At 48.7% G+C, this 16415-nt stretch overlaps 1 protein-coding gene across 1 annotated transcript in view; it reads right to left on the reverse strand.

Moving 5' to 3' along the window:
• Positions 1 to 392: 392 nt before the first annotated feature.
• NCKIPSD (NCK interacting protein with SH3 domain) overlaps positions 393 to 16415 on the reverse strand; it is a 51356-nt gene continuing 35333 nt past the window's right edge. The window contains exons 6-13 of the mRNA XM_032699065.1: positions 15433 to 15603; positions 14218 to 14304; positions 12631 to 12769; positions 7233 to 7313; positions 5833 to 5961; positions 4367 to 4459; positions 2648 to 2820; positions 393 to 2089 (exon numbers count right to left, since the gene is read on the reverse strand). Of these exons, the coding sequence (XP_032554956.1) occupies positions 1886 to 2089; positions 2648 to 2820; positions 4367 to 4459; positions 5833 to 5961; positions 7233 to 7313; positions 12631 to 12769; positions 14218 to 14304; positions 15433 to 15603 (1077 nt within the window). The 3' untranslated portion in view covers positions 393 to 1885. The remainder of the gene's footprint in view (positions 2090 to 2647; positions 2821 to 4366; positions 4460 to 5832; positions 5962 to 7232; positions 7314 to 12630; positions 12770 to 14217; positions 14305 to 15432; positions 15604 to 16415) is intronic.

Raw genomic sequence — 16415 nt, forward strand, 5'->3', positions numbered from 1 at the left:
GCACTTGATACAGACCATTAAACCCTTCCTGCCCGGGCTTGCTGCCTTGGCAGCTCCACTGGGAGCCGGCTGAGGCTGCGCATGCCTTGCAGAGAGCGAACTGCTGAGTCCAGCTCTGCCAAATCCTTAATCTGGAGCAGCCATACTGGGCAGGCCCCCAGGAATGATGGCTGTGCCCCTACAGCAAGGGCTGCTGCCCTGCACCACTCCTTGTTGGCAACATGGCAGAAAAACACAAGGCAAGAAGGTGAGTGTGGGAGAACTACTGGGTTACCCCCATTTGGATGTCATCATCCACTGCTTTGCCTCAGTGGGCAGCAGGCACCCGAGTCCCCCCACCACTTTGGTTCCCCCATGACAGGGCAGGGCAGGCAGGGCTATGCTCACAGAAATCCAGTTTAAGACATTTTTATTCCTCTGCAGGTTACACTTAGTGTTTAAGAAAATACAGGATCCCTTTTGACATTCATACATTTTTACAGGGAAAAAATAGGTTTCTCTACTAGGGTGGTTATTAAGCTTGGGCATTCCCAGGCTGACTTCAGGAGGTCCTTGCCTCCCTTGGCTGCCAAGCCAATACCCTCTGTTCCCAAGCATCACTGCCCCAGTGGCCAGTCCAGGCCTGCAGAGCAGAGCTCATGTCATCACCTCAAGCTAACAAAAAAAAAAAAAAAAAAAAAAAAAGGTAAATTAAAAAAAAGTCCCCAGTATTTCCAGTTCCACTTTCCAACAGCTCCTACATCGGGTACTGCAAAGGAAGACTTAGGGACAGGGAGTGACCAGACTGCGCACACAAATATCGAAGAGACCCACATTAGTGTGTGTGACTATCTCTAACAGGCAAATAGGTTAATCCCATTTACTAGAAACCTAAAGGAAATATAAATAAGGGTTCCCCACACTTAGCGTAGTCACAAACAGCTACTGGACACCAGGCTCACGCTGCCTCCGAGTGCTGCCATGGGGAGAGGGAGGGCAGTGAGGCAGAGCTACTATGAAGCTCAAGGCAAGAAATCCACACGCTTCATGAACAGAGCACACCTGCCTGCAGGCAGCCCCTCTGCTCGTGGGCAACGCTGCGAGAGGGCTGGCAAGCGGCAGCTTTCACTTGGCAGGACACGTCTTTGTGCTGTGTCTGGGCCAAGGGCTTCCTAAAGGCAGCAGCATCCACATGGCTGTTACTTCTAGGCTGCCACAGTGTGCAAGAAATTCAAATTTAAACATCACTATAGAAAGCAGATTGAAAAAAGCAGCTGCTGGGGTAAGACCTCCGTGACCCAAGGTGGGCTGCTGCCTAGAGGCAAAGCTGAGGGCCAGGAGGAAGTGAAAGGCTCACTAGACGAGGCGTTAGACAGCGAGCAGCTACCTTCCCTTGGCAGGGCTGCAGCACATTGGCACTAGCAGCAGAAAACAAAACAGATGTTACGAAAGCTTCTTCCAAGCACCAGCAGACTCCACTTGGTCACTGCAGGGAGAGAGATGCACATGGAAAAGAAGTAATACTCTAAGGCAAAGGCCTTTCTCTTCAGGACCTTGGGACACCAGTGCAGCTAAACACACCCCCCCACTGGCTGCTAAGCCCCCCACAAGCTCTCTGCCCTTCCCACTAACACCAGCTGCCCAAATAGTTCCTGCCCGAGACTTGCAGGAAAACCACGCGCCAGCGCCCATCCCACTCCAACTGCCCCGGGCACCAGGCCCTGGGGGCACCACATGCCCTTTCTGCCACTGGCGTTTCTAAAGGGCCGGTGAACGCTGTCCCAACCTTAGGCCTCGCACAGAGGGATATAAGGTATGAGCTGTACTGGGAGGGAATGGGGAGAAAGTGTCAACAAGAGACGTCATCGATCCAAGTGGTTCAAACTCCAGTCCGAGCTGAGGAGCATTAGCTGGTACCGGGAGAGATTTCTGGGAACTCCTTGTAAATCTCCAGGATGATCAGTTTGTCCATCTGGCACTGCTGGTCCTCCTCCTCCTCGCCAAGGATGCGCTGCAGGATGCCCTGCAGGTCAGCGAGGCGGTGCTGGTGCTGCAGATAGGGCGTGGAGCGGATGATGGCGTGCATCAGAGACAGATACTCCATCCTCAGCTGCCAAGTGGGAGGGGAGACAAATCACAGAGCACAGTGAAAGATTTAAAGTGAGATAAACAAGCATGCCAGCCTCCAGTGCAGCATGAGCGCAGGAACAGTTGCTGCTGCTCCACCAACCAGAGCATGACTCCAGAGCACCTGCTTTTCCTTAAGGCTTATTAGTAACTATGGAAAACTCTGCTTTTCCCACAGCAACCCAGTGCTGCTCCTCACCTACCCTCAAACATGTGCACATCCCCTGCCTCTTGTGATACCAAACCAGAGAGGTTCCTCCTACTTCTACTACTCACAGAGGGTCCCTATTCCCAAAGATCTCTGGGCAGAGGGCTGCAGACCACCAGAAGCCTGGCAGATCTTTCTTCTAATATGCCTGTGGCTGGGCAGGATAAATCCCCCCTTTTTCCTCAGCTCTCAGGGTTGATTTGAGCACCCAGAAACACTGCGCCCAAGATTCCATTCTTGCCCACAGCAGGAGGCCCTACAGGGGGCCAGGAGAAACACCACTGCTTTAGGACTGTGCTCCCTTCCCCAATGCCCATGGGTTGGTGTGAGCACCTTGTCTCCTGGGGAGAGATCAGCAATCTGCCGCACCAGGATGTCTATCAGGACCATCATGTCTGTGTGGTAGAAGATGCTGGCTGTGTCCTTGCTGGCAAAGATGTCCTGCAGAAACTTCAGCACCGAGTGTGGTGGCTGAGGTTGATGCTTGAAGATGCAAACTGGATCATCTGGAGAAGGCAGAGAGACTGTGCTAAGCCACATGCTCCCCATTGCCCCCCTCCTCCATCTTCAGAGCACATCCCTTCATTAGACCCTTTGGCTCTGGAGAAGAGGCTGCCCTGCCCTCATCCTGGCCCTCCCTGCCCATGCAGAGATTCATGCCCACAGACCTCAGTGCTTTGCACGAAGGTGTGTAATCAGGATGGCAGCTCTGCAGGGTACCAAGATGAGACCAAACTCATTATGATTAGCATTAATCACTGTTTATGTCTCACCTACCATCCCAGGTGAGAGCTCATTAGCACATCGCCTCTCAGTGCCTCCCCTCTTTGCTCAACAGCCACCACTCATTTTCTCCCTGGTTTATTAAGTCTGGTCCAATGACCCCTCTGAAAAGCACATCAGAGCCTGTACCAAAATTAAGCTTTCACCAGAGACCAGGCTAGTACTGTCCCAGAAGCAAGAAAAGAAACACTTCCAAGTTTAAATGAGTCACCACATCCTGTTCTCTTCCAAAACACATCCCTGCACATCTCATGAGGGCTCTGGGCCACTGCAGCCCTGCCAGCAGTTGTCAGGAAGGCAGGCAAAAGAGAAGCATCTTCATTAGGTTGTGGTCCCCCCCCTCTTTCTTCACCCAGCTCCTCACTGTAAGGTGATCCCTGCAGGGACTCTGGCAGGGAAAGGGCTAAACAAAGGCTTTGGGAGGAGGCCAGACAGAAGAGCACTGAGGTGCCGGCTGCCCTCAAGCTGATATAGTGTGGAGACAGTGATTTGTTACCCCAAAGAGAACTAAAGCCAGTGTAAGATGAGCTGCAAGCGTCCCAGGATGAGTTATTTCCAGCAAATCAACAAAATGAATCTCAGGCAGCAAAGCCCCTGTGCTCCAGAAGGTATTAAAAAGCACAATAGTGTCGTGCAGCACAGGCTGAAAGACCTGGCACTGCTCTTCCCATGGAGATCTCCAGCTTTCCAGCAATCTGCTCTGCAACAGCTCTGAGGTGCAGTGGATTTCATTCCATGCCTGGATCTGACACAACGCTAACCCTCTGCTGGTGATTCCGAAATGGAAAGTTGCACTCGAGGCAGCATTTCGGAAGGCAACAGCTCCCTCTGGATCTCTCCCTCAAGGCAAATGATTGCCAGCACTGGCTGAGGTTTGTGTGCCAGCACTCACTGAGTCCTGCCTGTCCAAGGACAGAAGTGGCCCAGGACCAGTCTTCCTCCCAGACAAGGGCTTGCCCAGGTGGCAGCTGGCCGTGCTGCGAGGTGGGCTGATCTGACCCAGGAGTACATGGAAACCGCAGCCCAGAGGCCACTCCCCTCTTCCTACATGCCATCAGCACACTTTATTCCTTGTGCAGCTCCATCCTCAACAGTGCAGACTGTCACCCTCACAAACTCACCAGGAAGCAGCACATCCTGCCTGAGCCGACAGGTCCTCAGCTACCTGCATCCCTGACATCCCACCCCATGAGCACCAGGCTTGTCTCCCTGAGCCAACATGAGCTGCACTCCCTGCCAGGCACACACAAGAGTGCCACACACACTCACCTCCTCTGTTCAGCAGCAGTAGCAGCTTCTCTGTGAAAGTCTTGACATTCGAGTGCTTGCTTATTGTAGTCATGATCACACTGTGTTCTGGAACTGAGGAAGAAACCTGTTTAGCACATCCCTTTGTTTCCTGAAGACCATGGTAATAAAAACACATAATGGGGGGATCCTATTTCACATCAGTGCTCTGGGGAGCTTTGGGGAACCATAGTCTATCAGGGATATGAAAAGTTTCAGCCCCACAGAGTGGATGGGCAGGGAGAGGGAAGGTGAAGTTAATCTGGAAACAACACGTGAAACACTAGGGCCTTGGTGCTTTCTCTGTACATCTGATTCCTATGTGGGCTCCCTAAACCTAACCCTGCTGGAACTTAGTCTTGAAATTTCTCTTAAGAAGGGTCTCCAGAGCATCCCAGAAGGGAAAAGTCCTTCCCAGCACTCAACTGTGCAAGGGTATGGGCTGAAGACTTCTTCTAGGAACTGTCCCCTAGCCTCCTTTGGGGCTGATTTGCTATAACTAAAATACATTTACCCTAACAGGCCTTAACATGTGTGTGTGTGTACACTCAGAATCACACAAACAGCACAGCATTGACTATTTCTGTGGCCTGTAATATTTCACAGGCTGCAAAGTGCCTCAGGATCCTTTATATTGAAGGGCATCAATATAATATGGTTTTAGAAGAGTTTTTGAACTAATGCTGCACCACTGAACTGCACAATAGATGAATCTTACAGACAGAGGAATAAAAAATTCAATCCACTAATAAGCAACCAGAACATCATTTAACACGTTCTTAGCAACAGAGAACAAGTCACTGCTCTCAGCTACGCCCCAGGTGGGCAATAATCCCCAGAAACACACTGCCTGTCATGCATTACTGCCTAATTACTGCAGCCAGCAAGGATATGGGTAAGTGTGGGAAGGGGTAATGAATGAAAGCAGCAGAGATATACTTAATCAGTCTCCGTGCAATCAACTTTTACATGAAATTAGAAACTTTCACATAAATTTTAATGATGCGCAATTCAAAATAACAGGTAAATTACTGGACACGTCATCACTGCTTTATCCTCCTCCCCTGTCTTCACAAAGTCAAGGATAAAGCCATGAAGCAGAACAAGAGAAACAGAACAACTGGGAGCGACGGGAGACTGGGTTAAGGAGTGGCCTTTTTTAGCAGGACCTGGAACTACGCTCCAATCTTCCAACAGGATTCAAAACACACAGGCAGGTTGAGGGCAAGTGCCCTTCTCTAGGGACTTGATGCTCTGCCTGTCCTCATGACCATATTTTCCTCTAGGATTTTGCACCATATTTAAACACAGTGTAGTGCCCAAGACTAGGGGGGCTGGAGGGGTGCTTATAGCACCATCAAGACCCAGTGAGATTCTCCCTCCCCATTCTTCACACCATCACTCCAGACCACTGAAACCCTGCTAAGGCAGAGCAGCACCAATTCAACCTGGAATGTGGAGATTGAAGGCCAGAAGGACGTTGACAAATAAGTCAGGCAGCTGGTCAGTGGTGTCCGAGGGCAGCCCATCCTCAATCACATCCAGCAGGAATTGCACAAACTGAGAGTTGAGATGTTCTGCACAAGGAGAAAGAGGCATTTACAGCACAGTGAAAATAAACCAAGCAACAAGGGACCATACACAGACCCCTTCTCTGTGCTTTTATGCTTGAAAACCATTAGTGGAGTGCTAATGTCAGTCTCCAGGGAATGAACAGCCCTACAAGTGGACTAGACAGACCACTGAAGTGTCTTTGTGTAAGAGACAAGTGGCTCAGAGGTGCATCCACGGTGCAAGGGAACAGTGAAATTTGGTCCCCCACTGGCAATTTTTTTTGAGTAAATAAAACACCAAATCCTGCTCTAACTGTTTCAGCACCACTGCTGTCAGTGAAGGCTTCAAGGTAGGAAAAGATTTGTATTCTTGACCACTGGTTTAATTAATCTATTTTAAAAAAAACCCCTAATAATCTAGATCATTAGTAATAACCCTTTTTTCAATTTAGCTATTAGGAAAGCTCAGGAGCTCATGCAAATAAGTCCACCTGCAGGAAATAATTGCCAGGGTTACATGAGGAGAGAAAAGCAGGAGGTGTGGAAGCTCACTCTGGTCTCTATTGCATCAGTTTAAATCTTTTATGTGTTTACTGGGTGTTAAGTAAAGGTGCTGAGGAGATACTTATAAAAGTCTCTACTGCATTTCTAGGAAAACTAAGCCCAGAGTTTCCCAAGTACAGTGAACACAACATAGCCTTGGCTAGAAGCAGTCAAGGACTTTCTGGCTGAAGGCTGAAAAGACAGAGGAGAAAACAGGCAGAACATTTACACTTCATTATTGACTGCAAAACCCTTAATCATCTCCACTTTCCCTAAGAGCTTAAACTACACAGGGCTGCACTATCCTGTTAGAAAAGAGACCAGAAAGAGGCCACATGATGCAGCTGACAGCCTTTAGTGGGCGTTCATGGAGGGATCTGGGATCTCAGCCTCATCAGCAGACAGTCTCTAAAGCAAGTAAGAGGTGTGTGCTTTCACAGAGGCCAGAGGTAAACCAAAATGCCACCTAGTTACAGTGATGGGCAAATCCACCTCTTCTACAGCGTGGCATTCAGTCCTCCACTGCTCTAAGCCAGAGTTAGAGCAGTGTGCTGCTGCAAATCTGGCATCTCAGCCCAGCGCTTCAGCTGCCAGGCTCTACTGATAAAGGACAGACCCTACCCTTGCTGAGCCTTCCACTGAGCTGTCCCCACCTTGGCCAAAGGTCCCTTCCCTGTGTCTGCCAGCACACCCCAGATGTGCCACCATCAGCTCTGCTGTCCTGCCAAGCTGTGAGCACAACCCACTCTTACCATAGTGGTGATATGGCAGGGGCTCCCCCATGGAGAACATCATGGCCAGCACCAGTGCAGAGTAGCACATCTTCTGATGATCTGCAAGACAAAGGTCCTGCCATTAGTTCTTCTGAGGGACTGAAACTGCTCCACAGCTGCAGCTGGGAAGCCACACATTTAGTACAGGCATTTAACACTGGTTAGCCTGCTCCTCAGTCCTGTGTTGACTGAGCTGTAAGGGTGTTTTTCCCCCTGTTTTAGCACACCACACGCCTTCTGTGCCATGTGTTTCCAAAGCAATTTAAAAATAATCACAACAAGAATCCTTGATTTTTTTTTCCTCTCCACTTCAGAGGATCTAGGCAAACTTAATCTGACTAATTAAAAACCTCCCCTGCACAGTCCCAGGACACATCCCATAGTTATGTAATTGCTGAACCCAGAAAAAGCATCCATCTGGCCACCTCAAAATACTGCCTGTTCCAACCAACACCACCCCCAGACAGCCAGGCTGCTTGTTACCATCTCTGCACTGCTCTACTTTCGCTACCTCAGCTCTGCCTGGAGGTATAAAAGGTCCCTGGGGAGACCAGATCACTGCTCAGGACTCAGGCTGTGCATCTGCCCACCTCCCAGGCCACACGTTCCTCCAGCAATGATACATCCCACAGCCTGCTAGTCCAACACAATTTTCATTGGCAGCAGCTATTTGTGAATGTTCCCCAGAACCCCTGCCAGTGCCCTTCCTGAATTTTAATTAATGGATATGTCTCAACAGATATTTGGAGAAGGAAAAAAAAGGCATGGAATAGGATCTGTGTCACCATCTAATGTAGCCTCCATCCAGTTCAGCAAGTCTGAAGACAATAGGAAAGTGAATATTACTATGTATAGGTCACTACACATACTGGTTAAATACAGTTCAGCTGCATCTGCCAGAAAGAGCCCAGGGGCATTTGTTACAAGGAAGCTGAGGGTCTATTTATAAAAAACTGACCAAAACTACTTTTCATTAGAGGACAAAAAGTTCCCTCAATGTATGATGCTTCTCTCAGCTGTACTGCTGCCCTGCATGACACATGCTGGTTCCAGTACCCTCTCCAAATGCTTTAAGGTATTTCACTTCTTCATGCACAAATCGACCCGCCTCTAAGCACCTGCACCCTGCAGTTTGGCTTTGACTGCACAGCCAGATGCCTTCACTGTCACCACATACTCCTGGATTTGGCCAAAAGACTTGCAACACTTGGCAGCTCTCAGATTCATTATTAGCATGGGGGACAAAATGCTACTGAGTCATTCCAGCCCTGTGCCCCTGGAAGGTCAGCTCTGTGAGCAAAGCCCCTATAAACAAAGCACACACAGACTTTATCAGAGCTCCACCAGATGCCTGAGTTTTCAAATAGCAAACACTTTGAGTAAAAATAGATCACTGGGGGCTTAACCAGAGATACTACAGCATTAACAAGATTAAGACTTTGTAGGAGAGCACTCCAGACCATGTGGCAGCAAAGGAAAGCTGGAAATGGTTGTTTACTCTTGGTAAATAGAGAGGGAGGATATTTAATGACTTAATTATAATTCACACTTATATAAGAAGCTCTCAGCTATAAGGTGACAGTGATGCCAAAGCTCTCTGTAGCAAAAAAGGGATCTGACAAACTGTTCTTCATTCTTTCCTCCATGGCTTCACAAGTTGGGTATTGGAGGCAGGATACTGCAGATACACAGGAACCTGCTGTTCCCACATTCCTAGAAAGGCTTTCATCAACAAAACATTTTCTCTCATCACATCAGGAGCAATGAAATAATGAACTGAGAACCAGAAGCCAGTGATAAACATGGTTGTAGCAAATATGGAGGAAGAGACTAATTAGAGATGGAAGGGAGGAGGGCAGTTTTACATGTCCTTGGCCCATCTGCCATTAGCTGATGTCCATTCATCTTGGCTGACAGCAGACTCCATGACTAGGAGGCAAATCTTGTTCTATTTCCCTAAGGACAAAAAAAAAAAAAAAAAAAAAAAAAAAAAAAATCAAAGGATGCTGAAACCACTCAGAAGGCTGAACCTGGGGAAAATCCAGATTAACCACAGACACTCACCCTGCACAGACTCTACAAGTTTTTGGGGTGTCCCAGCTGCAGCAGGACTCATCCAACACTCACAGTGCCAAAGAACACAGTAATTATCAATCAAAACACAGCTTTTTTTTTTTTCCTTCCAGAGCAGCACCAGTGGCTGCAAGAAAGTAAATAGCATTAATGCAGTTCTCTTGAAGCAGAGGGACTGCTGATGACAGACTCATAAGCATCACTGAAGTAGCCATGAAGGGCAGGAGAGATGCAGCTGTTTTCATTTCTGAAGCCTGCTGAGATACTGGTAGGAAACTATTATGTATGAAAGGTATTTCTCAGAGGCCTTCAAAGACCTTGCTTCCACCCTCTAATACAGCAGTGTAAAATTCAGGCCCTGGGAGCAGACACAAATGTCTACAACTGAAGGGAGAGGAGCCTGAGAGCTGACTTGTGAGTACATTGAGCTGCAACAAGGGAGAAAGTCACGATTGCAGACTGGATTATCCCCGTCTGTTTTCTTTGGAATTGTTCTGGCTAATTCTGACTCACTGTGGCTTATTATAAGGTCTTCTAACACTGATAGATGGGCAGGCCAGCTGCAGCAGAGGAAAGGGGCTGTCCAGAAGCAATAACACCCAAGCATCTGGCAGAAGAACTGGCCAGCAGCCAACATGCCTGCATCAGTCCCAGGGAAAAGTCCTTCTCATCAAAGGCACCCAGCATCCATGCACAGAGCTTCTGCCTCACCTGCTCTTCAGTAATAAGGCAGGAGGGATCCCACAGAGCTTCTGCAGTCAGTTCCACACTCCCCAGTTGCATAGTGCTGGCACTGATTGCTCTGGCTCCAGCCACCACAGAAAGGATTAGCTATTCTGCAGCATGTCACGGATCAGCTGCTATTCCCCAGTTTCTAGCACCAAAATAAGCTCAAGGATTCAAGGTCATGTTTTCACTGAAGGTACTGCTTGCCATTTGCTGGCAGGACATGGAGCCATAAGCATCGAATGGTAGGAGGGAGCTACTAAAGCCCTAAAACACCTCTGAAGGACAGACCTGCTTTGGTCAAGGCTGGTTATTTCTCTGCAGCCCTGCTGTGAAGACCAAGAGGACTGGATGCTGCACAGATAACACTGCACAAGCACATGCCATAAGCTCAGCAAAGGGAAGGCAGTACAGGATCAGGACACCCATTTGTGAGGCTCCTGTATCCACACAGCAGTCTGTCAACAAAGGAAGAGCAGCTTTTCACCCTTCAACTGTACCGGAAAAAACCCTCACCTTGAGATGAAGTTAGGGAAAGAGGAGATGCTGCAGAGTTGCAGGTTGGCAGTTTGGAGGACACAGCAGATCCACTTCTCGCCCACTTCCACTGCAATGCTTTTTGGGTCCCCAGAGCAGAGCTAACACTTGCTGGGAGACAGGCCTGCTCCAGCCATAAGTGCTATTTGGAGATCAGCAGAGGTGTGCAGAATTCCCCTAGGTCAGAGCTCAATGCTCCATCACACCAAGAGGCTGAGTCACCTTGTGCTGTCTGGGATGAGACAGGCCCAGGCAAAACATAGCATCACTGTGACCAGCCAAGGGTTAACAAGGGTGACCAGCCTGCCCTGCCTGCACAAAGGCAGCTCAGGGACAGGGCAGGAGATGAAACCCTGTTTGGCCATGGTGCATAGGGTGCTCAGCTGCAGACTATCTTTTGAATTAGTGATGGAGGCACAATAAAGTTTATTTTTGGCAGCACAAAAATCAGGAGAAATATTGCCGCAGAAGCACAGTCATAGTCCCATAACCAAGTATAATTTGCTTCTTGGCAGGAAAACCTCAGCCTGAAGAAGATGCTTCTCATGCGTTACCAGATCAAACAACAACAGCGTGATGAGTTCATGACACAGAATTGGTAACAGACGAATTGATACAGCAGTAACACAAAAAGAGAGCACAGACAACACTGGAGTAATGATCACAGTCATTCATCCCACCCCATCCCACCAGCCCTTTGCCCTGCCCCAAAACACTATTTTTCAGGCCCTCCTCGCCTCTGAAATGCCTGCATTTCAAAGCATCTGAGCAAAGATGAGTGCAAAGCCATGCAACAGGTATGATTTCCACCTCACATAGCCCTTTCCAGACACAAAGACACAGCCCCATTAGTCCTGTCCACTACAGACAGGTTGGCACAGTCTGTGGTGGGAAGCTGGGACAGGAACAATTCAAGGCAGTCATCTTGGACATTTACTTGGCTCACATGAAAGGGATGTGACGGTCCCTGGCCTGTGCAGACCAGTCAATTCCTACAGTCTTATCACCAAATTATACCTCTCCACAGCTCCATGACACCTGCAGCAAACCAACAGGCTACAGACTGCAACCAGGGCAGCAAGGCTGCAAATGCCAGGCTCTTCTGATTTGATCCACATGGTCACTGAACAGTCACAATTAGCACAAAACAATGGATTTTTTTATATCCCTTTAAAGGAAAAAGTAATATATGACACTGACGGCACTGGTGGTCTACAGGCTGACTTCAAAATGTGACTGCTCAGGATTGGGCATGTCTGGGGAGCTGGGGAGTATTATTACACGTTCAACTTGTTCTCAGGTTCTTCCTCAGCACGTGCTCCTGGCTGCTGGGCTAGACAGTAGCTCTGAGGGACACCAGCAAAATCTGACCATGCTACCACCACCAAGTTTTAGAGCAAATGGAGCCCAAAGGGAAGGAAGAACATTATTTTTCATGGCAGTGACAGGTCATCCTAACAAAGGGAGCAGGAGAATGAAGTAGAAGGAACCTGAAGGCAAAGCCTAGGTATGGAAAGCAAAGAGCTGGGAAAAGCAGGGCTGTGGCACTATCCTGCAGAGGACCAGGACCACACCACCATCTCCCTTGGTCCAGTCGTGGAGAGAAGGCCCTTTCCTTTAACTAGCACACATCTCATTCACCAGGAAGAAACACCACAAAGATCGGGTGTAGAGTGCTGAGAAAAACTCTTTAAGAAACTGCAGAGACCTTTCTTGAGATCTGCAGGTGTCTCTTGTCAGCATCATGAAACAAAACTGGAACAGCTCAAAATGTGTTTTAAGACATCTACAAGAAGTGACACAGATCATTAATGGGATGTTCAAGAGCTGGAGGGCCTTGCACCACTGGACTGAAACATCCCCTCCTGTGCATCCTCAATTTAGAGCTGTAATAACCTGAACAACTTTAAAATCAGACACCATTCTGCCCAGAGCACTGGGCATGTAGAGCAGCCAGGCAATGGGGGGCCACCAGTGCTGCTGCAAATCATTTAATGGAAAGACACGTTCCAGGGACCTGGGTACAGCAGCTCTGGCTCACCCTGTGTGTGGGTCTGCATGTCCCGGGCCAGCTCCATCGGCAGCACAGAGTTCACAAGCGTTGAGATGACAGCAGCATCCAAGTTGCACATGGCTCCGAAGCACTTCAACAGCAGCAGCCGCAATGGCACCCTGTGTTCCTGCAAAAACAAGTCATTAGTTCAAACCATGTCCCAGGTGAGGGCTGACTGTGAGGCAGAGACATAACTCCTAGAAGTTCCCGCTGTTGGGAAGCCTCAGACCCTTCCAGGGTGACAGTGAACCCAGAAGCTCTACAAGCTGTTAACAACAGCACAGGAGTTCACACGATACTCTTCACAGCTGGGCTGGCTTATGGGTGTTTGGCACATGTGGTCAGAGGGCATGTGGCAGCCAAAGCTCAGATCTGAGATGCCCCAATTCATCCACTAAATGTGATAATACACCGAAAACCTACACCCATCCCCAGCAAACAGGTTGGATATGCTGGAGCCAGGATTCCCTGAGCACACTAGGGTTTTGTGAATGCTACTCTGATTGAGGTTTCCTGACAACACAACATTTGTAAACCCTCATCGGCACATGATGGTCAATGAACAGGACAGGACCAGCTCCTCCACTGTGATGCTGTTGGGTTTGTGCTGGGAGCAGAGGGTATAACCAGAAAGTTCTGGGACACGCGAGGAATTTCAGCAAAGACAATGCTCAACCTGCAGCTCCCATGGAGGAACTCTGATGCTGGGGTAACGTTTGTACTCCAAACTCAGCCAACAACTCCAGGGGTTCAGAGAACAGAAGTGAGCCAAGCCCTGGGACTGGGCATGACAGCAGCCAGGACAGGAGACCCAACTGTCCCCACCTGGTCAGGCTTCCTTGAAGTCTTGGTCAGAGAAGAGCAGGCAGTGAAAGCCAACAGGCTCTGTTGTGCCCCGCCTGCCTTCCCTCTGCTCTCAGATGTGTTACAGTCCCCTGATGCTGAGCTCTGACACAGAAGTGCCAGATGAAAGTGAAATGCCACAAAACTTGATGTGCTGTAGCTGAGGACTTAGGGAGAAGATGGGAACAAGTTTCCAACCCCCACGGAATCTTACAAGAGCACATTCCAGGAAGGAGAGGGGCAAAGCAATGCTGCATAGGCGTTGAAAGCAAAACTTTCATTTCTTCCTCTGAATACTGATTTCATTTCTCATTCCCAAGGCTTCTACTCACTACCTACTTTCCTAAGCAAAGTTATTTACTAATGCACAGGAGTGCATCAATTAAAAGAGGAGCAGTCACAGCCTGTCAGCTTTCCCAAGGCATCCTCAGAAATATTTCCTCTAGATATCAGTGATGCCAGTGCTGTCCCTCAATGGGCTGGTAAAAGCAGCAAGCTTTACCCTTGGCAGTGCTAGCTACTGCTTCAAAGTCTGCTCTTTCACACAATTTTCATGCATAGCAGTGACATTAGCCAACACTCAAAAGGGATATGCTGCAACTCCCGCTAGACCACGGAACTGTCCTACCCCAAGGGAAACATCTTATATACATTCATCATACCAACCCTGCTCTTTTGCATCTTCAGGGAAATCTCAAAAAAAGAGAGAATTGGTGCATTCCGCCACCTTACCATCTGATAATATGCCACAAGGGATAGGACAGATTCAAATTCATTCTTCTTGCACATTTTCTTGCAAACTTCTGGGTCTGCATCTGTCTGGAAAGAGGAATAGACAGGTCATCCCAGTGGCTCATCAAGACACAAGGTGCCTGCTGCAGGGACCTTGAGGGATTCCAGTTCCTTTCAGATCTTAGCAGCCCCAGCCCAACCACCTCACAAAGAAACTGAAGGCAGAGCTCAGGAACCACCACCCTTCAGATTCTGCAAAGTGAATTCTTGAGACATGCCTCTGTCATACAGCACATCTTGGGCTGAAAACATCTAAAACATGACCTGAGCAGCACCTTATTGAGTGCATCATACAGTTACACAGGGCAGCTCCAGCACTGTTCCCATCCTGAGAAGTACATCTCCTCCCACCCCTAAGTTATGAGGAATGGTTTCACAAACCCCACTCTGCCTTGCCCTGCAGGCCCACGGCGAGGCGGCACAGGCCGTATGTTGAGTGACAAAGACCCCAGCGCTTATTATAGAAAATTTACCTGTTCTGCTTATGTCAGAACTGGAGAGGAATACAAAACAGTGCCAGAGCAAACCCCTAACAACAGATCATGTCACTGCACTGAGGGCAGCTCCCATATCATCACGTTCCCTGGACACAGATGGGCTTGCACGTGTATTCCCACTGCTGTTCACCTCTCCTGTATGCACAGATATGGTGAGATGCTTTGTACTTTCTCACAGAAATAGCTTTAAAGCTCACTTTCAAGGCAGCCAGAGAATTTTCTTCACATGTAATGAGCCCCACGCCACAGATACTTCCCAGCAACAGAGGATGTATTAAATGGAAGATGTTTTAAATGGGCCCAGCAGTGCAATAACCCTCATAGGAGAGTTCCAGATTTTCTGTGAGAAGGTGGGTTTTTTTGGAGGTGAGGGTTTATACTCTCCTGTGATAGGCAAATACCACAGCTACCATGAAGAATATCTCAGTAACACTTTTCAGAACAGCTCTGTAAGGTGGAGTAGAGAGTAGAAGGCAGCTCAAGAGCGCTGCAGAACCCATACAGGAGAGCAGGGCTTCACTCTGACAGTAAAGGATGCACAAGAAACCTATGTCCCCTGAAACAGCAGATCTGATGGCAAAATAGGGGTGAAGGAGGTCAGAAAAAGGAACTTCATCAGGGCTGTCTGCTCTGGCAGTAAAGAGAAAAATTTACTCACCAGGATGCGAAGCAGCTCCTCCAGGTAGCAGCAGATGACATTCTCATCCTCATAGAGTGCCCAGCTGCGCTGCTGAGCATCATCCTTGTGCCTGGCCAGATCTGCAAAGATCACCTCCAGCCGCTGCTCATCGTGGCAGATCTGGCCCGAGGGCAGCCCCGCACTCAGGTTCTGCAGAGACAGCAAAGCCACTGGTTAGTGGGGCCCTGACAGCTCAGTGTTTGGGTGCCTGTTTCCTCCAATCTTGTCTCAGGACTGGCAGCTGACCTCATTCAGTCAGGAGCTGGCAGTACAAAACCAGCAGGTTTAAGACACATGTTATTTCAGGTCTCATACTTTTGGAGCCTCTACTCTCTGTAGATTCTGAAAATCATCCTGAGGATGGGAAAAGCCAAACCCATCTGGCATGAGTTAGGACCACTGCTGCACAGCAGCTGAGCACCCCCAGTAAAACAGACATGTCCTGGACACCAAACCACCACACTGCACAACTGCCTCTAGGAAGAAGTTCCCTTTGCTGCCCACTCCCTCCAGCCTTTAATCCTTGGTTCAAGAGCAAGCATTTGTATGGTGCTCCACATGCCAACTGTTCAATACTAGGTCTGGATCCTCTGCAGCAAGGACAGGAACCAGTTCACTGTTGGCTGTTTTGGTTCTGCTTTCTTCCAAACAGCAGAGCTGGGCCACCATTCACCGCAGCTCTGAAGTGTGAAGCTACTCAGCAAATCTTACTGCACATACTCCTTTCTCAAATTGCTGACTACTGCATCCCCACCACTTCTACCTCATATACAACCTTACCATGAAGGCCTCACACTTTGGTTGTCTTTCCTTCACTTTTTCTCTCCTTCAAGAAAGAGAGGGGAGTAGTTGGGCAGCGTTTAATCTGCCCCAACAGTTGCTGTGCTCTGTGATTTAGGATCAGCCTCTAGGACCCAAGTATAGCATATGAACTACACGGTTTTCTGAAATCAGGGCAAGAA

Source organism: Chiroxiphia lanceolata, chromosome 11 (genome assembly GCF_009829145.1).
Source record: "Chiroxiphia lanceolata isolate bChiLan1 chromosome 11, bChiLan1.pri, whole genome shotgun sequence".
NCBI lineage: Eukaryota > Metazoa > Chordata > Aves > Passeriformes > Pipridae > Chiroxiphia > Chiroxiphia lanceolata.